This window comes from Lissotriton vulgaris, chromosome 3_1 (assembly GCF_964263255.1).
Source record: "Lissotriton vulgaris chromosome 3_1, aLisVul1.2, whole genome shotgun sequence".
NCBI lineage: Eukaryota > Metazoa > Chordata > Amphibia > Caudata > Salamandridae > Lissotriton > Lissotriton vulgaris.
In genome coordinates this window covers 2,019,842,112-2,019,867,345 of record NC_141689.1, presented here as the reverse complement: position 1 = coordinate 2,019,867,345, position 25,234 = coordinate 2,019,842,112, and the positions used below count along the sequence as shown (strand labels likewise).

Below are 25,234 nucleotides of genomic sequence, written 5' to 3'. Positions count from 1 at the left end.
GGCCCTTGTTATCTGAGATACCACTATACAAGGGACTGACAGGTAAATTAAATACGCCAAACAGATGTAGACCAATCTTACCATATTTACCACAGACAGCACACGCACTTTACACTGGACAACAGTGCTAAAGTGCCCTGAGTCCTAAAACCACCAACACCAGGTCAGAAAAAAAGACTAGGAGGAAGGCAAAAAGTTCAGGGATGACCAAGCAAAGAGAGCAAAGTCCAACAATACTCTTCAAAATCTTTCATAATGTGGTTGGCTTTATGATCAGCCAAAAAGAATGCAAACCATTTGTGCATGGGGCATGCCAACTCTCCCACCTTTTCAAAATGTTACCAGCATTAGTGGAGGATGACAAACGTTGCAGGTGCGTCTAGCAGCACCACATTTGCTGCTGTTTTTTTCAACTATGCCCAAAAGATTTGCCATCAAATCAACGAGTCAAAAAGTATAGATTCCAACCCACTTTGATTTTAGAAAAAGGGCTTTGGCCCAACTTCCCCATACTTCAGGGTGAATTTCCCTTATCCCTCAAACTCATGTAGATAATTTGTGAGCAGGCTCATAGAGCGGAAAAAACAGACAGGGATCTAACTGTCCCACACATGGGCAACATCGCAGGGACAGGACAGTACTGAGACTACCCCTGACCCGCCAAAGATCATAGATCAGTGATTTGTTCAGGAATGCAACAATGATGTAATAAGAAATCTTTATTACACACTTAGTATAAAATGTGTACAAACAATTATGATAATAAGCAGTACAGGAGAATATTAAAACTCTAAATGTGAATATATACTTAACATTTTATGAAAGGGTTAAAAGAATCCAGAACCATTCAAGGTCGGACTGGCCTACCGGGCAATCAGGCAATGCCCAAGGGTCCAGTCTGAAAGGTCAGTGTGTGACCGTTTATTGGCTTACCATAGGTCTGTTTGGTGGTCTGCTAGGACGATTTCTACAGTTTATTTCCCTGATATTAAAACAAACATTGCCTGCACCAAACTTAAATCTATGCAGACTTCCATATCGTGCAAAACATTTATTCAGCATGGCTTTACACGTTCAAAACTGTCCGAATTTGCAAACATGGGCCACTTTTTTAGCTATCTAATTCACGAATTGGAGCCTTTTATTTTGGCGTCCGGGCCTATTTTCTATCCCAGTCCGACCGCGAAAGGGTCGGTTTCATATGGCCTGTTGACCTGTAGGCATGTAACCAAATCCCTGCATACCGTTTCTCCAGCTTGTTCAGAAACTAGCAGCGCTCGTTCTGTTGGACATAAAGGACCATGTGCCTATTCATTGTCGGCACTTCATAGGGTCTCCCAGCATAAAAATAGGCATCTCTCTCTTACAGCTAAAACATTAGCGGAGCAAAAACGTTTGAAAGTTTTTTTTCTTGTTTTCCAGTTGTCCAAATAAATGCATTTGTCTAAGGCTAAGAACACGGCTTGTGAATTGTACCCAATACAGGGAAAAATGCACACCCACATTAATAACTCACTTATATCTCATCATGCAAGCATATTAAAAAACATAAACCAAGAAAAAAATGAAGAGTCCCATGTCATGTTACCATACCAAAGGACAAGGGTCATAGGTCATGAACTAAAGATCGGGTGAGCTGTAACGTCTCTGATCCATGCCTAGACTGACAAATACGAGTGTATGTTGTTCCTGCAGACTGAATTGCTGACGACCTTTTCTTTCATTTGCCAGGAACTGACTTATCAATTGGTCTACAGATTGTAAAACATATTGCATCAAGTATTCATTTTTTAATCACAGATGTAATCAATAACTTTGTTTCGTTAGCTGATACATGACATAAGTGAAATAATAATTAAGTATTCACATATTCTATGGTATCAGTTCCTTAGCAAATTCCCTAATGACTTCTGAAGTGCAGAGGACAGCCATGAAATAAATATTGATTTGTAATGTTTTAGCTGAGAATAATTATTTCACCCACAAAGGATTTCTTTAAGTTTTTATACTCTTCCATCATAATATCTAATTTACTGGTGGAAGGTGATAAGTTTATGAATTGTTTTTCATAACAGAATATCCCTTCAGTCAAGCTCTGAGACTGGTTACTTTTTGTTGTGTAATAATCGCTTTCTGTTGTGACGTGTTTGATAACAATAGTCTTGATATGAGTTGGTAGTGGGACTCGTTTTGCTACTATTTTGATTACATTTTACAGCTTTTACTGTTGGTATTTTAAAGTTGGTGTAAACTTTCTTGGGTCTGGGCTTAAGCAATGTACAACAGTAACATAACTACAGACAACGATGTGAATCGATGTAATACGCAGTCACTCAATACAGGGGCGGCTCTAGGCTCATGGTGGCCCTGGGCAGGGAGCGTAGGTAGGGGGCCCCGGAAGAGGGGGTCCAGGCAGGGCGGAGCCCGGAGGCTAGTGAAGAGGGGCGGGGTCAGGGTGTTTGGAAGTGGAACAGAGCTGGAGGCCGCCAAATCCCTGTCAGGGGCCACCAAGCAAATATGTATCCATCCTCCGAGGATTATTATATTAAGGATATATATTGGTGTGGTGGCCCCTGGGGTTTGGTGGCCCTGTGCAGGTGCACAGCTTGCACATGCCTAAGGCCGCCCCTGCTCAATAGGAAAACAAACAAAAACAAAATTAGCATTTGTTATACCCGTTTGGTGCCAAACTGCCATTATTTGGCAGAAGAAAAGGAAATTGAAGTTTATAAGCTGACTTACACGCAAAGGGTGTGAAAAAGAGTAGGTAGCTGTAAACGCACAAAACATAAAATGAAACAAGCATTGGTTAATCCAATAGATCTTGTGCCTCTGGGACCTACTGATTTTATCAATGTTTTGTTTCATGGTGTGCAGAATCCACGATGCTGTGCAGCATGCATAAAGACAACAAATAAAAAATAAAAAAAGGTATTATGACGTTGTGGGCGCATCATTTTGTGGCGAACAATGTATTTTTTATTTACGGAGTTGGATTGGTAAATTTTTAAAAAGCGGCGGATAAGCCTTTGGTTCTTGAAGCACGGGTGGAAGAAGCAACATGGAGGGCAAGGATGGGAATAGACAACACATAGGACAAGTGTGGGGGAAGCAACATGGGGCAGAACTAGCAACATTAAGGGTGGGGATGGGTAGGAGGAGCAATAGGCAAGTGAGGAGGAGAGTGAGTAGGGAGTAGCAACACGGAGAAGCAATGGGAAAGAGGAGGGTGCAGGTGGGGGAAGGAACATTGAGGGTGGGTGTGGTGAGGATAAGTAAAGTGTGAGAGAACAAAATAAAGCAGAAAGGGGGAAGCATATTAATGAGAAAGAAATGAGAAATAGTGCACTAGAGAGGGTGGAAAGAAGCACAGAGGTGACAGAGAGAAACACAGAGGTGACAGAGAGAAACACAGAGTGCAAGGGGAGATACGTACATGAAGGAGGCAGACGGAAAACATGTGTGCTCTCAGGGAGTGCTTAACCAAAAAGAAAAGGGTAGTGCTTGACAACCAAGCAGTGGAATCCTATAGAAGCTAGCGAATCAAAAGAGATAGTAAAGAGGCTATGCTCCATGGCTGGAACAAACACAAAAATGACAAGTTGGGATACGGATAAGCAGGCAAATTAGAGTGACAGGAGGGCCCACAATATGTGTCGCAACCAGGCTCAATCTGAAAATCAGCTGGTTCAGGGCGAGGAGGGGAAACAATTACCCATAAGCAAAAGAGGATAAAGAAGGTTAAAAAAATGTATGGGGTGCAGGAAAAAAATGAAGAATGGTGGTGTCCTGGTATCACAATGCAAAAATGGAGGTGAACTGCTAATAAAATGTGCCTTTCCCTGCCAAAAGTAACTGCAGAGAAATCTGGTGTAAATCATGTATCACAGTTTTTGCTATTTTCACTGGTCGCCATTTGTGCATAGAACCATATAATTTTAACTGTAAAGCTTTAGAAAAACTAAGGATTCTGAGAAGCATTTTGGATTCTTTCGAATTCAATGAATGGACGTTCCTACCTGGAATGTTTTCAAGTAATTTTTGTTGTGCTTTATGTTTTGTTTCTTGATACTGCATTTCTGTTCTGGATGCTTTTGAGGGTGCTAATTTACCATTAGGCCAGAAAGCGTCACGAAACACATTAATGTAGTAAACAACCATCTGCTCACTGAAGATCCAATGAACGGTATCGCGTATTTGTCTGTGGAAGAAAAAAAACTGTTTAAAAACCAATATCCTAACTAGCCTTAGCCAAATAATCCTCAGCACGAGAAGAGTTAGCACTGTCAAGAGTACTGTGATATACTAACTATTCCAATCACTTTTATTTTTCTCAAAACAAATCTACGTGCCTTCACGTGACGTCACCCGTTTCCTTATCCCAATGATCTATGAAAAATATATATATAAAACAATATGCTTCTTCACTGTAAATCGAATCCCTTGCTACTGCTTATTAAACTGTAAAATGCTTATTAGTGAATTAAGGGTGTCATTATCAGCTGGACTGAAGTTACTGGGTGCATCACCTCTGACCCGCCCATGTAATTCACTGTCCGCTATGAGATCCCATCACACACACGTTCAGGGCTCACTTTACTAGTGGTACAACCAGGATGTGCGCAAGTGAAGGGAAGATTTAACAAGGACGAACACTGTAGTTGTGTGCTGCGACACCTGCAGGATAGTGCGAGAGTGCACTCTGCGGGTACGGAGGTGCATTTCGGAGGGATTACAGGTTGAGTGAGCACTCTGGGACACATTCTAAGGTCAAAAGGGTGGAATGGGTCGCAGGGCCAGTTTTGAGGTTGGAGCGGGTTGTGGCACTAGTACCAGTGGTATAGAAGAAGCTTGCCATGCCTTTCACATTTCAATGTAAAGCCCAGTTCAAGAATGCTGAACTGCTATTTTTGTATTCAGTGCAAGAGAATCACTTGTCTCACTTTGTTTTCATGTAATCTCTTAGAAGGGTATTAACCTAATATTAGGAATAAAGTGTCACTTACTTGTTGATAGTTCTTCCAAACGTGATTTGCACCAATGCGATGAGAGTTTTCCTGACCCATTTAAACACTAGAAAATAAAGGTTAAACCTAACATGAGCAATTCTCCTTTTGGAAATCAGATTTTCCTTGAATTCAGAACAAAAACCAATGTCTCACTTTATTCTGTTGTATTTGCACAAAGATCATGTTCTGGTCGGGACAAGGCAACATGCAATCAATATTCTACTATCCAAAACAAACAGCAAAGATGACAGCGAGAGAAATAAACATTCCTACTCCATGTTTTTTTCAGTAACAAAACCTGGAATCAATTTAAACATGCATAAGCACAATAGGAGCTACTTCCATTTCCCCACAAAGTTGACCTCTATTGGTCGCCCTCTTCTTGAAAGAAAGCCCCGTGTGGAATGAAATAAAACTAGCAACTGTAATTACTGTGTTTACTCACTCTATCTTTCCCTCGAATTGCGTTAACTTACTATATATTTCTCTCAAATGGTGCCACAAATGCATATGAGGGGGCTACATTTTCGTGGTGGTAACTGAGTTTCTAATGAATATATCCATTGTATCCTGTTCTATTGGCAGAGTGTAGTTAAAAAGGACGTTCTTTTCCTTATAAAGAATACATTAAGTCAACAGAGTGCCAACATTAATATTGTGCGTTCTCTTGAGGGAAGGCAAAATACACACAACTCATGGAAGGAATGCAGAACAAATCAAAACATTCACCACAATCAAGAGATCTGGGTTAAATCCATCATTGTTTTGCCCACCATGCCTCCCCAGTTTAGACCATGTGCCTCATAGGAACACTCCAGTCCGAACTGCTAAACAAGGTCCTCTCTGGACCGGAAACAAGCATCCACAGGGTCAAGACTGATTTGCATATAGCTGGGTTTGATCTGGGGTGGCGAAGTGAGCTAAAGAACGATGATGGATTCAGCCCGGATATGTGACTGGGGGGTGAGTGTCTGAAAAGTTGTTGCGCTCCGTCCATGATCTCCTTGTGTTTGCCTTCTCTTGAGGGAAGGCAAATGTTCTTGAAATACTGACCAGAAGCATCAAGGGAACCAGAAACAGGCACTACTGCTCTGCCCAGATCTAAAGGCTTAGTTCATCCGACACATTGGCAAATTCTTTGTTCTGCATCGGAAAGCTAGTCACTGACGTTTCACCAACATCGAAAGTGTGCATATAGTACGAATAAGGGCTAGGAAGGGGGAACATTACAACACTTTCAATTTCTTGTTCGCTAATACTGTGTGACAAAGCTCCAAATACAGCAAGGTCCGTGGCGGTCACCTGCCCCAAGGAGGAGAAAGGTTCTGAGGTTGTGATCATTTTTGACTCTCGACAAAGTTATTTATTTTGCATAATTGTCAGTCAATAATATGTTGTTGCGGCGGTGTCTGGTACAAAAAGTGTGGTAAGGAGGATGAAGCTCAACTAGATCCTCCTTCTGTGAAACAGACTACAAGCTTCTGATAACTATAAGAACATCAGCTCATACTTATGAAATATCCAATTCAAAACCTACAGACAAGAAATATCCAAAGCCATACTTCTATCACGTCTCTGCTATTTCCTAGGAACAAGCCCTATTTTGGTAAAATCTTCACTGCTTCTTTAACAAATGCTTCCTTCATAACACATTTTCATTCACCAGCAGCTGCTGCAAAGACTCACTGAGAGATTTAGGAGCGTGCTGATCTTTACCAAACACGGAATTAGCATAAAAGTCCATCGCAGTCAACCACATTCGTGCAGAAATGAATCCAGACAGCTTGCACAGTTGAGTCCTCATTAAAGAGCGGAACAAAGCAGAGATGCCTGAAATGTTTCGCTCTCATTTGCCTAGGTGATGCAGGCTGTAGCAAGTGTGATGAGCATATGCCTCCATTTTAATGGAGTCCAATGGTTATTAGGTGCAGAGAATAGCTAACAGACACAGAAGACAAGCTTTTTAGGTTTTAGATAGCATCAGCCGTCTCGCCCTCCCATTGTTTTTCCTAAATAATTCATACAGAATACACAGAGAGGCTTGTTGGTCAGAAGGTTGCATCCATTGGTCTGTTGAACTGTCATTCATATTTCACTTCTGCCCAATCAGTATAAAACATAGGTGCATGATCGTGCCCCTTATGACATGGTCACTCCCCACTTTTTGCCTGGTACATGACTCAACTTTGACTAAAGTGCGCTGGTTGTCTGCTAACCAGATCCCCAGCACATTGTTCTTTCCCTAAAACGGTACCATTGTTCCACAACTGACACCACTTTAGGCTCCATGTAAGTCCCTAGTAAGTGGTACCCTTGGTATTTAGGTCATTGGAACTAAAGAGGGTTCCTAACGGGGTGCAGCATGAATTGTGCCACCTTAAGGGACCCCTCACCAAGCTCATGCAAACTGCCATTGCAGCCTGCGTGTCTTGGTGCCGAGAAAAAGAGTTGACATGGCACACATCCCTGTGTGCCATGTCTACCCAGCACTGCCTGTGGTATAGGTAAGTCACCCCTACAGCAGGCCTAACAACCCTAAAGTATGGCGCACTATACCCATGTGTGGGCATACATGCATTAGTGGATGTATTCCCGTGATATCGAAGTTCACCCTTGGATATCACAAGTGCACAGGGAAGCCATGACGAGTACATGGGCTAGACACTCTTGATTACGAGTTCCCCAGCTACATATGGCTTCACTGTACCCCAACATGCTTGGTACCAAACACCTCGTCTTGATAAACCAAAACTGATGCCATTAGTTTTTCCCCTCGTTTTTGTGCCTTTCTGCCCTCTGTTCCACTCGTTTCCACCGCCGCTGTGCCCCCTGCGGCCCGCCCCCTGACTGCCCACTACCCATTCGCTGCCCCCGCCTCCCAGCTGCTCCTCCCTCCCACCTCCCCATATAGGCCGGCATTTGCACAGTGAAGAGAGCGACCCTTGACCCCACCAGGTAGGTCGCTACCCCTCAGCACAGCACTGCCTGTGTCTCCCTGCCTCAGCTGCCGCTGCTGAGGAAGTTTGAGGCCCTCCACCACCCGCAGGCTACCACCTGCGCCTCATACCTGGTGGCCAGTGGTAGGCCGTAGGTAGGTTTGTTCATCCTCCGCTTTATTGCTTTTATTGTATTGTCTGTATTTCATTATTAATAATAATAATCCACATTTGTGAAGCACACAATCACCCGTAAGGGTCTCTAGGCGCTGGGGGCCATCGGGAAGATTAAGCAAGCTATTGCCCAGAGTCACATGGTGCTGGGCTGTTCCCCTCGCTGTCCACGTGCTCTCTCTGCCCAGTCTTTCCTTCTGTTCCCCTCGCTGTCCCCGTGTCTCTGCCCGATTTTCCCTTCTGTTGCCCTCGTTGCCCCCGTGCCTCTCTGCCTGTTCTGCCCTCTGTTCCACTCATTTTTCCCTAGTTTTTTGTGCCTTTCTGCCCTCTGTTCCACTCATTCTTTTGTGCCCTTCTGCCCTCTGTTCCACTCGTTTTTTCCTCGTTTTTGTGCCGTTCTGCCCTCTGTTTCACTTGTTTTTCCCTCGTTTTTTGTGCCTTTATGCCCCCTGTTCCACTCGTTTCCCCCCGTTTATTGTGCCCTTCTGCCCTTCGTTCCAATTGTTTTTTGTGCCCTTTTGCCGTCTGTGCCACTCGCTTTACCCTCGATTTTTGTGCCCCTTTTCCTTCTGTTACCTTTGTTGTCCCTCACCACCTGCGCCTCATACCTGGTGGCCAGTGGTAGGCCGTAGGTAGGTTTGTTCATCCTCCGCTTTATTGATTTTATTGTATTGCCTGTATTTCATTATTGTGTCTGTGACTGCTGTTGTCTGTCTTCCCCCACTGCCTGTATGTGGTCTGTGCCCCTTTTTCCTCCCTCTGTTCCCCTTGCTGTCCACGTGCTCTCTCTACCCGGTCTTTCCTTCTGTTTCCCTCGCTGTCCCCGTGTCTCTGCCCGATTTTCCCTTCTGTTCGCCTCTTTGCCCCGGTGCCTCTCTGCCTGTTCTGCCCTCTGTTCCACTCGTTTTCCCCTAGTTTTTTGTGCCTTTCTGCCCTCTGTTCCACTCGTTTTCCCTCGTTTTTGTGCCCTCTGCCCTCTGTTCCACTTATTTTTTGTGCCCTTCTGCCCTCTGTTCCATTCGTTTTTCCCTCGTTTTTGTGCCTTTCTGCCCTCTTGTTTTTCCCTCGTTTTTTGTGCCTTTCTGCCCTCTGTTCCACTCGTTTTCATCCGTTTTTTGTGCCCTTCTGTCCTTCATTCCACTTGTTTTTTTGTGCCCTTTTGCCTTCCGTGCCACTCGCTTTACCCTCGATTTTTGTGCCCCTTTTCCTTCTGTTACCTTTGTTGTCCCTCACCGCTGCGGCCCGCCCCCCTGACCACCCACTGCCCATTCGCTGCCCCTGCCTCCCAGTTGATCCTCCCTTCCAACTCCCCAGTATATGCCAGCCGCTGGCCCGCCTAAGGCGCGCCCGTCTGCGCCTGGACCGCGCCCAGCGCCAGAACCTCTGGCCCCCGCACCTCCCACGACGACCGCCACCACCACTACGAAGCCAGCACTCTGCACGCTCTCAACTCCGGACAAAGCCATACCTGCTTCAAGGCCGCCTCTGAACTTTCAGCTTGAGAACAACAACAACTCCACAACCCTGATCGATAACCTCACCAACCTCGGACTGAAGCAACTCGTCACAATGCCCACCCACTCCGCCGGCCACACGCTCAACCCAGTCTTCTCCTCAAGCCCGTACGTCTCCATCAGCCACACCACCGAACTCCTCTGGACCGACCACCACTACATCCACTTCGCCTTCCAGAAACCCACCACACGCTACCGCACCCAGCAGATCCCCCACCGCTGCTGGAGCAAAATCACTTAAGACCAACTACACGCAAACCTCACTCTCAGCCCACCCACCGAACCCACCCATCGAACCCTCCAACACTGACGATGCTGCCCACAGCCTCAGACGCTGGATCGAGGACTGCGCAAACACCCTCGCCCTGCTGAAGAAACCCCCCATCAGAGACACCAGTAAGAGGGCCAGCTGGTTCACCCCAGAACTCCTAGCCTCCAAGCAAGCCTGCCGGAAACTAGAGAAGAAATGGCACAGTGAACAAACTCCGGACAGTCACACAGCACACAAGGATGCCATCCGCAACCACCACCACCTCATCAGGGCGCCCAAGAGGACCTCCTTCAAAGACCGCCTCGACAACAACGCACACAATAGCAAGGAGCTCTTCAACATCGTGAAGGAACTCTCCAACCCCAGCTCTAACACCAACGACATCCCGTTGTCGCAAGCCCTGTGCGACTCCCTCAACACCTTCTTCCACCGCAAGATAGCAGACATCCACGACGGCTTCAACACCCAGACAGCCCCTACAGACAGCAACACAACAGACCCTCCATCGACCACGACCCCCTGCTATCCTGGGCCAACGTGAGCATCGATTACACCATTAAGACCATGCGCTCAATCCACACCGGCTCTCCGTCTGACCCATTCCCGCACAACGTCTTCAACAGAGCAAGTAGCAAAATCGCACCCCACCTGCGCAACGTCATCAATCTCTCCCTCGAGACCGCGACCTTCCCAGAGATCTGGAAACACGCCGAGATCAACGCCCTAATCTAAAAACCTAAGGCAGACCCAAGAGATCTCAAGAACATCCGGCCCATCTCTCTGCTCCCCTTCCCGGCCAAGGTCAATGAGAAAACCGTCAACCGACAGCTTACCCGATACCTCGAAGAAAACAGAATCCTGGACCCTTCCCAGTCAGGGTTCCGCAGCAACCACAGCACCGAGACTGCCCTCATCGCCGCCGCCAACATCAGGACCCTGCTGGACAACGGCGAGACATGGCCATATGCAATCAGTCTGACCCTGTGCCTCATGGGAACAGTCCAGCCCGAACTGCCAAGCCATGTCTTCCCTGGACCGGAAACAAGCTTCCGAGGACCGGTTTCTGGCATGGCTTGGCAGTTCGGGCTGGACTGTTCCCATGTGGCACAGGGTCAGAATGATTTGCATATAGCCATGTCTGAACTGGGGTGGCAGAGTGGGCTAAAGAACGGTGATGTATTAAACCCAGATCTTTTGACTGGGTGTGAGTGTTTGATTGGTTCAGATGCCCCATCCATTACCACCCCCTTTTGTACCGCTTTTGGCCGCCATAAGAGTGGCCGGGTATGCTCAGACGTGAGTCCCTTGCTCACTTTGCCACTGGATTCAAGCAAGCCGGGCTGAAGACGGCTGGAATGCCAGAAACCGGCCCTCGGAAGCTTGTTTCCGGTCCAGGGAAGGCTTGGCTTGGCAGTTCGGGCTGGACTGTTCCCATGAGGCACAGTGGTTCAGATGCCCCGTCCAATACCACCCCCTTTTGTACCGATAAAGAATTCAAGTGACATTACAACACTGCACCTGTCTGCGATTTTAGTACATAATTGGGTGATGATTTATTTTTGCGTCTTCACAGACAAATAATAAAATTCATGGCACATCCGAAAGGCTTCTCATAAAAAAAACTAGTAAAGCAGCCACAATAGTGAATGCTTTTCAAATGTAACATTCTAATTGCAGGCATATGAGGGCCACATTTAGGTGGCAACATATATATTTTTTTATTTTCGTGGCACGAGCTTGCAAAAAAAAACTATTGCACCAGCAAGCTAAGGTCAAAGATAATGGCTTTGCCAGTGCTTGTTTACCTGGGTGCCCACAAATCCAATAGGCACCAGAAACACTGATTTCAAAATTAATAGAGGTGGACAAGCAAAGCAAGGCTAGACCCAAATGTCTGGCTCTGGTTCAACCCTTGTCTCTTGGGAAATGGCGAGTCAAAACCGAGCAAAGGCAAGCATCCCAGGAAATGTCATTTTCCCTCTCTAATATAGTTTAAGTGACAAACTCAACTAAACACAGGTCATCTGACTTCTTGCCCTCCCCCAACATTTTTTTCTAGTATGCGTCTTGTCAGTCAGGAGCTGAGCAGTTCTCACAGAAGACTTGTAACTGAAAGCAAACTTTCCGGGACGTCAAGAGTCCGCTTTGTTTTGTTAATAAATATTGGGCTGTTATTGAAATGCTGACTCTCTTCCTCTTTACTGTTTAGGTTCGGGGAAGGCAGCAATATTATCATAAATATAGTTTCCTGCCTTCCCTTACACTTTTGGTGACAATGACATTTTGAAATTCTATACATATATTGTGTCAATAAGCTATCACACAAGCCAACAAAGCTCTCCACATTATCGGACCTGCATACCTTAACCACGGCCTCTCCTTCTGCACGCCCACCAAACAACTCCGCTCCGCCCAACTGGTAGTGGCCACTGTCCCAGGGATCTCCAAGACCTCGGCTGGACGAAGACCCTTCTCCTACCTCACCATGAAGACCTGGAGCTCCCTGCCTCTGCATCTCAGGCAATCACCGTGACTGCCTCAATTCAGGAAGGAACTCAAGACCTGAATCTTTGACGGAACTGAAGAACCCCTCCCCCCAGCGCCTTGAGACCCTAACAGGTGATTAGTTGCGCTTTACAAAAACCCGGATTGATAAATTGTCAGACTGAATTTACATGTGATACTTGAATTTACTGAACACAGTGTACCAATGAGCTATTGAAATGATTAAACACATAACATTGTGTTATGGTAGTAAAAGGGAGGGGGAAGGAGATATTCATCCAGTGAGTGAATTACCAAATGTCTAACCAGTATCCTAGGTTCAAATCCTGGCCTCCCCACTTGATCAAGTTGTGTGAGCCTAGGCAAACCACTTTACTAAATTGTGCCTTATTAGGAGTGTCAGATCTGAGAGCACCTTGACGACATTTAGGCCCACATACATCAAGCATTTTTGGAGTCGCAAACGGTGCGATTCCTTAAAATCGGCCGTTTGCGATTCCAAAAATGCTTTTTGAGATGCATCATGTTTTTTTTAGAAATCGCAACTTTTTTTGCGATTTCTAAAATTGCGATAGCATTTCAGAAATCGCAATTTTGCGATTTCTAAAATGCTATGCATCATTTGATTTCAAATTGCGAAATTTGAAATTGCAAGTGCAAATTACCACGAAGTTGAACCTCGTGGTAATTTGCGAAATTGTTTAAAAAAGCACAAACATGCATTTTTTAAACTGTAAAGTTACAGACACACATGTCCTTAGGACATGTGTGTATGTAACTTATACTCAAAAGTACATTTCATGGGTGAAGGGGGGGTCATTTGGACCCCCCTCTCCACCCTTGAAATGCATTGCTGAATTGCGATTTCAAATTGCGAATTCGCAATTCCCATTCATTTCTATGGGCATTTTAGCCCATAGGAATGAATGGGAATTGCGAATTCGCACTTTGCTAATCGCATAATATTTGAGAATCGGTAAAAATAGCGATTTTTACCGATTCTCAAATATTTTGCGAAAATGTACATGCATCCCATTTTGCATTTCCTAATTTGCGATTCCCAAAAATCGCAAATTAGGAAGTGCAAAATGAAACAATGATGCATGTGGGCCATAGTTCATAACAAACTCGATGTAAAAATCTCACTTGTGTATGGCTTACTAAATGTGTTACAACAATATTTACTTTATCGACGGTGCACATAGGATGAGTCATCCCTCTTTACCCACTGGCTCCCTTCACTTTGAATGGCTGCACAAAGCAGTCACTTTTAAAACTATTAACTTTAGTAGATGTCATAATGGGAGTCCCGGTACATAAAGATCAATGTGGATTTGTTCCGGGCGGCAGCACTCTCCAAAACCTTAAGCAACTATTTCAGGTTTTGCATGTTGCAGTGCAAACGCAGGAGAAGGATTTCTCACAGCACTCAATGTAGAAAGGTTCTCGGATATGCTGTATTGTCACAGTCAAAGACTCATGTACGCTCTTACAAACTCACTCAGACTTATACGCCCATTCACATACCCACTCACACACTTATACATTCAGTCACATACCCTGTTGGATACTCATGCACCCACTCACATATACATTAAGGTAATTGTACACCCAATTACAGACTCGCTTGGAGAGTGACTCACTCCTGTACAAGCCCACTCAGAGACTCACACACCTTAGAGACCCACTCATAGACTTATGCGTACAGTTTCATACCTACTTAGAGACTCATATGACCACTCACAGACCCACCTGGGCACTCACACACCCACTCAGAGACTCATACACCCACTTACAGACTCACTCGGAGAGTCACGCACCCATGTACACTCAGTCAGAGACTTATGCACCCACTTAAAGATCCACTCATGTATGTACTCACAGACACGCTCATGCATCCACTCAGATCCACTGAGATTCTCATACACCCACGCACACACCCATAGTCACTCACACACTTAGTCACAGATCCTTTCGGTTATGCACTCAGTCACTCACTCAGAGACTCACACCTACTCACAGACTCACTCTTATGTACACACACCCATTTCTTCACCCACTCAAAGACTCATGCATCCACTCACAGACCCAGCCAGTCACTTGCCCTCCTAGTCACAGACCCACTCAGACACTCATACATGCACCCATTCACTCACCAACTCAGATAATCATGCTCTTACTCACAGACCCATTAAGACACTTGTACACCCACTCACAGGTCCTGACACTCATACACCCACTCACACACCCATACAGTCACTCACACATCTACTCACAGACCCACTCAGAGACTTATAAACCCAGTCACTCATACACTCAGACTCAGGCACACACTCACAGAACCTCTCAGACACTCAAGCTCCCAGTCATAGACCCACTGAGACACTGAAGCACTAAGTAACAGACCCACTAAGACAATCATGCACCCACTCACTCACCCACCCACTGAGACATTCACAGATCCAGTCAGACAGTTATTTACTTACCTACAAAGGCACTCATGCACCTACTCAAAGATCGATTGAGAGACACATGCAACCAATCAAATACCCATTGAGACACTGAGCACCCACTTATAGATGTCCTGAGAGAGTCATACTGTGCATTACAAAGTAATTGATAGACCGATGCACCGTCTCACAGATCTACTCAAATATGTATACACAGATATTAAAGGAGTTATAATGCTAATATAGAGTCATTTAGATAGTAATGCGTTTAGTGTGTTGGTTACTTATAATCCATTTTGCAGTTATAAGTTTTGAAATTGGTGGTGGCTGAAATTCACTTAAAAAAACCAAAGGATACAGTGATGTTATAGTTAGGAATTAGCATTTAAAAAACCTGAGAAACTAACTGAAAAAAACAAAGGTTACAGGAACGTTATAGTAAGGGAAAAGAATTTTAAAAACTTTCGAAATTCACTGGAAAAAAAACCAAAGGTTACAGGGACATTATAGTTGGGCTGACATTTTACTCGTACAAAACCAGAGAAATTCTTCAGTTATAGTTACCTCAGCTAACTATAACTCGCGCCCCGCAATGCACTGCTTATGACATCATATATTACATCACTCATGACATGGTCAGTGACATCACTCATGACATCTGAAAATACATCATTGATGACATCATGCAGTGTTTGTGAGTGGTTTCTAAAAGTTACTGAGTGTTAAACATATATACTAAGGTAACTCGCTGTGGTCAGTGCTTGTATAGGTAAGTGAGTGGATGTGTAAGTGGTGTATAGAAGAGTGACGGTATATAAGAGACATGAGATGGTGTGTGTGCGGGTTTTTATATAGGTAAGCGTGTGGGTGTGTATGAGTAAGTGAATGACTGTGTGAGTATCTGTACAGTTGACTGAGTTGGTGTATAAGTGGTCGTATTGGTGAATCAGAGGGTGCGTGTGAGTGGCTGAATGGGTGTTTGAGCAGATACATAAGTGTCTGTATGGAAGAGTGACAGAGTAGATGAGTGGCTGTCTCAGTGAATCAATGGGTGTGTAAGTGGGTTTATGGGTGAGTGAGTGGGTGTATGAGTGGCTGTGTGTGTGAATGAATGGGTGTTTGAGCGGTTGTATGAGTGAATAAGTGTGAGAGCGGTTATATGGGAAAGTATGTAGTTGTCTGAGTCAGTGTATAGGTGAGTGTTAGTATATGTTTAAGTAACTGAGTGCCTGTGTGAATAATTGTATGGGCGAGTTAATGGCTGTGTGAGTGACTTTATGGGTGAGTGAGTGGGTAGGTCAGTGAGTAGGTTTGTGAGTAGGTGTATGGTTAACTGAATTACTGTGTCAGTAGCTGTATGGATGTATGAGTGTGTGTGTAAGTGTGTCTATGTCTCTATAACTGAATCTGTGACTGGCTGTATTGGTGATAAGGTGCATGAGTGGCTATATATGTGAGTCAGTGGTTCCATTAGTGGCTCTAAGGGTGATTTGATGAGTTACTGGGTGTATGGATGAGTAACGAGATGTGTGAGTGTTTGTGTGGGTTCTGTGAATTAGTTTGTTAGAGATTGAGTGGGTATATGACATGTTTTATGGGGGTGTAAGTGGGTGTGTCAATGTTTCTCTTGGATGATGTCATAAGTGATGTTATTTTAGATGTCATCAGTGTTGTCACTGACCATGTCATGAGTGATGCAATATCTAAGGGCATAAGCAGTGCATTGTGGGGGATTGACTTATAGTTAGCTCAGGTAGCTATACCTGCTGACTTCCTCTGGTTTTGCAGAAATGAAATGTCAGCCTAACTATAAAGTCCCTGTAACCTTTTTTTTCTTCCAGTGACTATATATATATATATATATATATATATATATATATATATATATATATGTATATATATATATATATGTATATATATCTATACTACTATAATAAAGGAAGAACTTTGAGGCTTTGAGGCGGGTAAACTCGGGAACCACAGCGCCAATCCACACACCCGATACGCCGTTGTAATCGTCAGGGTGTGCAGATGGTTATAGGCTATATAAATAAATAAATAAAACGTTATTTAAAAAATGTACATTAAAAAAAGTAGTCCCTCCGAAGTAGCGCCGGCCGCGACGTGCGTGCTCACGTCAGGAGCGCGGGGAGGAGCGCGGGGAGGAGCGGCGTCCAGGAGCGCGACGAGGAGCGGCGGACATGGCGCGGGGGAGAAGCGGGGACGTGAGGAGCAGCTGACAGGTCGGAGGAGCGGTGATAAGCGGCGGTGAGGTGACCAGCAGCGGACAGGCGGGAGGAGCGGAGAGGTGACGAGCAGCGGACAGCGGCGGTGAGGAGCGAGGAGCGGTGGACCGGTAAACTGAGGAGCGCGGGGGAGGAGCGGCGGCTGAGGTAATGGGACCCACGGACAATGTCTGGGTAGGCGGAGGTCGGGGCAGGCGGGGGACGGCCCGGGCGGGGGCCCGGGCTTCTGGACAATGTCGGGGCGGGTGGGGGTCGGGGAAGCCTGATTGCTCCCGGACAAGGTCGGGACGGCTGCTAGTATATATATATATATATATATATATATATATATATATATATATATATATATATATATATATTACCTACTGGCGATAGCCAGTAGGTATATATAGTTAGGATTTTTTCTCTATGGGACTTTTGAAAATTCTATGTCTAATAACTTTGGCGTTTGTGGACGGAATCGGCTGAAATTTTCAGGAAAATGGCACATTTTGTTTCTGAGCAGCCCCTGAAAATTTGGGGGGGTTTCGTCAAGGGGGGGCCGAGAAAAAAGGGGGGTCCCAAAACGCGTTTTTCCCATGTTAATTTCCATAGGGCGGTTGGACTCACTTTTAGCTCGAACGGCTGAATGGATTTGCACGAAACTTGGCAAAATTGTAGGGACTGTTAGCCCGATGTGCCTTTGCTAGGTCTCAATATATGTGCTCCAGTAGTTTTTGAGAAATTAACGTTCAAACCAAGATATATATCTGTAACAGCGCTCTGGGCAGCGATCCGGTCCGCTTACTTTTCGCTTATCGGAACTTTGCGCGCAGAAAGCTGATTGGCTCTCCGGTGTCTGTCAACATTCTAAACAGTCCGGAGCGGACGCCATCTTGTCTCTCGGTAGGATCGAGAGAGAAGAAGAGGTGGAAAACGAAAGGGGAATTTAATGAAAGGGGGCAAGGTATCCCCCTCTTGACCCCCTAGGAATGTTGTTGGGGTTATTAAAGGGTCCCGTGGGGAAAATAAAAAAAAAATGATTTTTCACGGTAGAAGCGCGGCCGCGAACTGGTAGCGAAACGGGAATTCGCCATTTTGTGCTTCGTTAATTAAATTACTAGTTATAAGTGGGTGCGGGAGACGTATCCTAATCCCCTATGTTTCCTGAGGGTGGCTGAGGAGGCTGATATATGTTGATACATCTCTTCCAGCGGCTGTGCGTGAGCTTTTTTTTTTTTTTGCTGCGTGACAGTCCGGAGCGGCCGCCATCTTGTCTCTCGGTAGGATCGAGAGAGAAGAAAAGGTGAAAAACTAAGGGGGAATTTAATGAAAGGGGGCAAGGTATCCCCCTCTTGACCCCCTAGGAATGTTGTTGGGGTTATTAAAGGGTCCCGTGGGGAAAATAAAAAAAAAAGATTTTTCACGGTAGAAGCGCTTCACGGGCCGCGAACTGGGCCGCAAACTGGTAGCGAAACGGGAATTCGCCATTTTGTGCTTCGTTAATTAAAGTACTAGGTATAAGGGGGTGCGGGAGACGTATCCTAATCCCCTATGTTTCCTGAGGGTGGCTGAGGAGGCTGATATATGTTGATACATCTCTTCCAGCGGCTGCGCCATTTTGCCTTTTTTCGAATGCCACAATTTTGTCGTGCACGGCAGCCATTTCAGATGCCAGGCTGGTCCCAGGCTATCACCTAACCCTGCGGATGTAGTTTATGGCCCCAGCTGTAGAGAATTCAGACATGCCAATCCTCCCGATTCAGGCGTGTGACTACTGATTTCAGTGCTAGTCTCCCGCCTCCCGATTTCTGCAAGCAAAAACCCGGGGGCATATTACGAACAAGTAGCGTTAATTTTTGTCTCTAACTTGTTTAGAGACAAAAATTATCGCCGTACATCGGCGATTTTTATCGCAGATAAACCTTGCTATTATCGCTGAAAAGTCAGCGATATTCATGTATTATCGACCTAATGCTCTTAGCCATGTTATCCACCTCCCATTGGATAACATGGCTAAGAACTGCTCAGGGCAGGTGTTAGATTTTGGAGATATTCGTGCTTAGCGCGAATATCCCCAAAAGTTGGTAATAGGAGATAGCGATGTTAGGGACTGTTTCCAGTCGCTAACATCTTGGCACGCCCACTTTGCATGTCATTAGTGATAAGTATCACTGACATGCAAAGCGGGGCCCAAGATGGTCGCTATCTCCTTTTAGCTGTCACTAACTGGTGTTAGCGACAGCTTGGTAATAGGGAGATAATTTTATCTCCGCTTTCATGGCTTTTAAAGCCAAAAAAGCGGAGATAAACCCCCTTGATAATATGCCCCACGATTCCTTGGGGTTTCAGCTGACAGGGCTTGGTATTGTGTTACAGGGTAATTTTTCCAGGAAACGTCAGAGGGTCGATGCAGGGGTTCTAGAAGAGGTGATAAACCATTTAAGCCTCATGAACAAGCGTATGGTGTTTTAAAGATTTGTGAAGTACTCGGGGCGGCGGTGTGTGTGTGCCCTCTTTCAGGAGCGGGCGGGGGGGCACTGCCAGCAACTTGCCAGGTCAGGTAGTGTTCAACACGTGCATCACCCTTTCTCTGTCTGCTATTGCGCTCCATGCTTCGGAAAGGTAAGAAAAAGAACGTGCATTTGAGTTTGAAATGTCCGATCCTGCAGCAGCACACTTGCAAAGCCCACACATGACAATAACCCGATTCAAGGCCCCATTCACCCGTTTTAAAAAAAATAGATAACACTCCAACAAAGTAAGGTTATAAAACTTTATTAACTATTAACTATAACGAACGGAACAAAAACTAAAAACATTTAAACATTTTTCAACACAAAAAGCAACAATGGTTAGAAGCTGTCTTTTGTGCGAATAGTCCCAAGGCAGCACAACGTGCAGAGTTCTGGACGGCACCCAGGTGATGTCGCCTGGGTGCCGCACTGGTTTAGGGATCCTACAATGCTGCTCCGAAAATTGGCGTGGGGCGTCCCGGGTGGGGCGGGGGGAGGCCTCGTCAGTAGCGGTCTGCTGTGCGAATAGTCCCAAGGCAGCACAACGTGCAGAGTTCTGGACGGCACCCAGGTGATGTCGCCTGGGTGCCGCACTGGTTTAGGGATCCTACAATGCAGCACAGAAAAACAGCGTGGGGCGTCCCGGGTGGTGCGGGGGGAGGCCTCGTCAGTAGCGGTCTGTGTCCAGTGTCACATGGCTGACACAACATGTACGACAGGCACCCAGGTGATGTCCAGTAAACTGCCGCACTGGTTTTGGTATCCTACAATGCTGCTCCGAAAATTGGCGTGCGGCGGCCCGGGGGGGGGGGGGGGGGCGTGGGGGAGCCGGCGTGAACGGGCCTCCCCAGGTGGCGGCCATCTAGCTGAGTTGCGCTCGCTCTTGCGGCCACAGCGTCTCGCTCACCATGTTGTTGAGTTGCTCCCACTCTTGCAGTGCAGCGATAGGCGGCTGCCACATGGCTCTTAAAATGGCGGACGGCTCCTCGGTTTTGGGCCTGGTCCACTGAAATGGCCCTGGGACACTTTGGAACTCGGACGCTTGCCTGCTAGGGCTTGGGCTCCATTCTCGAAAAGCGTCCCCTCAGCCGTGAAGATTGTATAAAAGTCTTGGGGGCCCCCGACTCCCGCAGGCTTCCGGTGGGGAGCGGCTGCCATGATTGCTCGCGGAATGACCACGACGGAGCCACGAGATGGTGGTGCTCTCATGCTGACGCCAGCTTCAGTCTGAATGATCCAGAAACAAGGTGGGGCTTTCATCGTTTGGGAAAAAAAAATGTTCTAAACCAATGAAAAGTGTTATTTTTAGGTCATATGACCAAGCCTTCCATCTTTAGGAAACCAAAAGTAAAATGAACCAATGAAAAGTTTTATAAACAAGTCACATGACCTGTTATGCGGCATAGGGCTACAAAAACCGTAGAAAATCCGTTGGCACATGAGGCGGCGTTAGTAGCGGACCGATGTGCGAATAGGCCGAAGGCAGCACAACGCGCTGAGATCCGGATGGCACCGAGGTGGTGTCAAGCAAATTGCCGTACTGGTGTGGCCATCCTACAATGCTGCGCCGAAAGACGGCGTGTCCAGCTGAGTTCCGGTCACTCTTGCGGTACAGTGAGTCGAACGCGCCGAGATCCGGATGGCACCGAGATTGTGTCCAGCAAGTTGCTGCACTGGTGTGGCCATCCTACAATGCTGTGCCGAAAGTCGGCGTGGGGTGCCCCGTTGGCTTATGAGGTGATGTCAGTAGTGGACCGATGTGTGAATAGGTCGGAACCAGCACAAGGCGCCAAGATCCGAATGGCAAGTCCTGGATATTGAGTGCCATAGTTGAGAGTTCTGAGCTGTGCTTGTAAGACTATCTGAAGATTATTTGCACCTGCTGCAGTTTCACTGTTGCCCAAGGTGGTGTCCAGCAAATTGCTGCAGTGGTGTGGCCATCCTACAATGCTGCGCCGAAAGACGGCGTGTCCAGCTGAGTTCCGGTCACTCTTGCGGTACAGTGAGTCGAACGCGCCGAGATCCGGATGGCACCGAGGTTGTGTCCAGCAAGTTGCCGCACTGGTGTGGCCATCCTACAATGCTGCGCCGAAAGACGGTGTGACCAGCTGAGTTCCGGTCACTCTTGCGGTACAGTGACTCGAACGCTCCGAGATCCGGATGGCACCGAGGTGGTGTCCAGCAAGTTGCCGCACTGGTGTGGCCATCCTACAATGCTGCGCCGAAAGTCAGTGTGGGGTGCCCCGTTGGCCTATGAGGTGATGTCAGTAGTGGACCGATGTGTGAATAGGTCGGAAGCAGCACAAGGCGCCCTGCACTGTTGAGCTTTTTTCAATGCCTGTTTTTTGTTGTTTCCCCTCCATCAAAAACAAAAAAATATATATAAAACTGTGCAAAAATACAAAAAAATGTTTAGAAAAGCAGTGCTTGTAAGACTGTCTGAAGCTCCTTTGCACCTGCTGCAGCTTCACTATTGCCCTGGTGTGGACAAAGATCGCCCATGACTTAGGCTGATTGAGAGTTTGTAGAAAAATGGCTTCAGATTTTCCACATATTACTCTTCAACATTCTTCCTAAATGTAACAATGTGAGACTCACTAGGAGAACGGCTGTTTATCTTTCCTTTCAAAATGCTGCCAACAATATTTTCTGAATGGAAGACACCATCTTGTAGCATAAAGGGCCGAAAGGGGTTCTGGTCTTGTCGATTGTTGGTGAAGACATTTTGACTATATCTTGGACCTGCCCGGCCTCGCCCAAAATGGCGCCGGTATAAATGGGACTCGTAACTCCTTGCCCGCAAATGTATATCTAGAAAATGTTATTGTAAGTGGCCCTGTCTTATTTTAATTACAAAATGTACGTCCACCGATTCCGCAACTGTTAGACACCTTAGTTCTTGCAACCTAATGGCCCGCTCGTTACGTTCCTCTACAGTGTAAATGTCTCCTCATCATATACGATTTCAGTTTGCTCCGTGGCCGGCCCACGTGGTTATAGGCCCGTATTTGTATACTGATATTTTCACAATAAAGGTTTTTAAAACAAAACACGGTAGTAGTATTTACATTGGTAAAGTTTTTACTTTTAGTCACTGTTTTCGAATCAGTAAAAGGCAAGTGAAATAAAGCAGTCCAATTACATGACGGATAAAAGGTATAATACGCAGGAACGCAGTAAAGATAAATGGTCAAGGGCAGTTGTGTTTTTCATTTCTGCAACATAAAGTGATCGATAAGAATCTGATAATCAGGCGTATCGGCGACTAAGACAGCAGGCCGAGTCTCTCTTACTCAACGGCTCCGTCATGGAACGAAGAAACGCCCTTTTTGTCGAAAAAGGAATATATTTTACTTGCAGGACAGTTGTAAATTTTCCGGGAAAGTACATTAGCCTGGAATATTATAACATATGTTTGAAAAAAAAATAATGTTCGAAAAAAATAAAAAGCGTAATTTTTAGGTCATATGACCAAGCTTTTCATCATTAAATTAACAAAAGTAAAATGAACCAATGAAAAGTTTTATTAACAAGTCACATGACCTGTTATGCTTACGTTACGCGCTGCGCGCCGCGCCTCGGATCACTTCCGGGTGCGCTAACGCGGCGTGTCATAAAACGCATTACGCGACAACGTAGGTCAAGAATATAGTCTAAATGTCTCCACCAACCAGCGTTCAGAACACAACCCCTTTCAGCAGTCCAAAAAGTTCTGTTAAATGACAACAGAGGGGACAGGCAACAAGAACCATCAGTCAAAGAGGGGAGGGCAAGTTCTTCTCTTCCGGTTCATGTTGGGGCGCTACCGGAACTGATCGAATTGGTAGTCTATAGTGTTTCTGGATGTTTCAGACTAAAGCTGGCGTCAGCATGAGACCACTACCATCTCGTAGCTCCGTCGTGGCCATTCCACGAGCAATCATGGCAGCCGCTCCCCACCAGAAGCCTGCGGGAGTCGGAGGCCCCCAAGACTTTTGTAGAATCTTCACGGCTGAGGGGACGCTTTTCGAGAATGGGACCCAAGCCCTAGCAGACAAGCGTCCGAGTTCCAAGGTGTCCCAGGGCCATTTTAGTGGACCAGGCCCAAAACCGAAGAGCCGGCCGCCATTTTGAGAGTCCTGTGGCAGCCGTCTATCGCTGCACCGCAAGAGCGGGCGCATCTCAACTACATGGTGAGCGAGACGCTGTAGTCGCAAGAGCGGGCGGTAAACAGCTGAATGGCGGAAGAGGCACAGTGTAGCAAAAGCGGGCGGAATGGCAACTAAAACGATAAAGGGGCGCCCCACTACAGCTTGTCTTCAGGTCAAACGGATTGTGGGACAAGGTCCAGAATTGAAGAGTAATCAAAAGGCAAAAAGTTCCGCCGGACCCCGGGAGCCGGCCGCCTATGTCGGGGGCGATCTCAGGCTACACCAGTGCTATAAGACTTGGGGAGGGTGTCGGAGCCAAGCGTCTTCTCCGAGTCCATGGCCATCACACCGCCCCTCGGGGGCCTCCGTCAAGCGGTTTAGGGAGGTACCATATAACATTGTTTTCAAATGCATTCAGGTCCACAAACGACCCTCACTTACTTTGGAATAGTGAAGCTGCAGTAGGTGGAAATAAGCTTCAGACAGTCTTACAAGCACTGCTTTTGTAAACTTTTTTTTTTTTTTGTATTTTTGCACAGTTTTATATATTTTTTTTTGTTTTTGATGGAGGGGAAACAACAAAGCACAGGCATTGAAAAAGGCTCAAACTCAGAACTCTGAACTATGGCACCCAATATCCAGGACTTTCCATCCGGATCTTGGCGCCTTGTGCTGCTTCCGACCTATTCACACATCGGTCCACTACTGACATTATCTTATAAACCAACGTTATGTAAATAGTTATTTAATAAAATGTTTTACCCTGTTTCTTTGCTGGTGTGTTGTCTATATTTTTAATATTTGCATAGGGTTTGTCGTTATTTTGGGCGGGGTGGGTGACGGAGCCGAGCTGTCTTGCAGCCCTCATGGTGTGGAGCTCAGTTCATCTCACTATTTTCGTATTTCTCATGAAGGGTTGTTTATAATATTTCTATTTTAGCGAGGTCAAAAAGAGATCCAATTAGTGGCCTACTGATTTTGCTCGATTACTTTTATTTTTTTACACGATTTTTCACGATCTGCAAAGACTAAACAGAGTATTGCGACTTTGTGCTTGTTTGTAAATAGAGAATGAACCAAAGAGAATCAATTGAAAAACAGTAAATGCTTGGATAATAATCAATCAAATGGAGAGACAAGCAGGCAGGACGGATTACAACGGGGGTAAAGGCCTGCGTTAACTACTCTTCAGTATCTGCAAAGAGAGAGTACTACTAAGAGAAAAGAGGGGAGGGGGGCAGCGTTCAAAGCACATCAGCGTGCATAAATACGAAAATGTTTTTATCTATCACGTACTTTACATTTTAATGCTTTTCATATTTGCTATTAAAAAACCAATGAAATTCACAGAAAAAACCATAGGTTATAGTGGATATATAGTTAGGAATTAGCATTTACAAAACCTTGAAAATTCAATGAAAAAACCATTGGTTTTAGGCCATATATAGTTAGAAATTAGCATTTACAAAACCTTATTTTACTCGCATAAAACCATTGAAATTCC

General features: G+C 45.8%; 1 protein-coding gene across 3 annotated transcripts in view; it reads right to left on the bottom strand.

Annotated features, from left to right (window-relative positions):
- Positions 1-25,234, bottom strand: part of SNX25 (sorting nexin 25) — a 1,510,914-nt gene that overhangs the window by 50,974 nt on the left and 1,434,706 nt on the right. For all 3 annotated transcript variants that reach the window (XM_086962502.1, XM_086962503.1, XM_086962504.1), the window contains 2 exons: positions 5,007-5,073; positions 4,020-4,201 (listed from right to left, as the gene is read on the bottom strand). In XM_086962502.1, the coding sequence (XP_086818628.1) occupies positions 4,020-4,201; positions 5,007-5,073 (249 nt within the window). The remainder of the gene's footprint in view (positions 1-4,019; positions 4,202-5,006; positions 5,074-25,234) is intronic.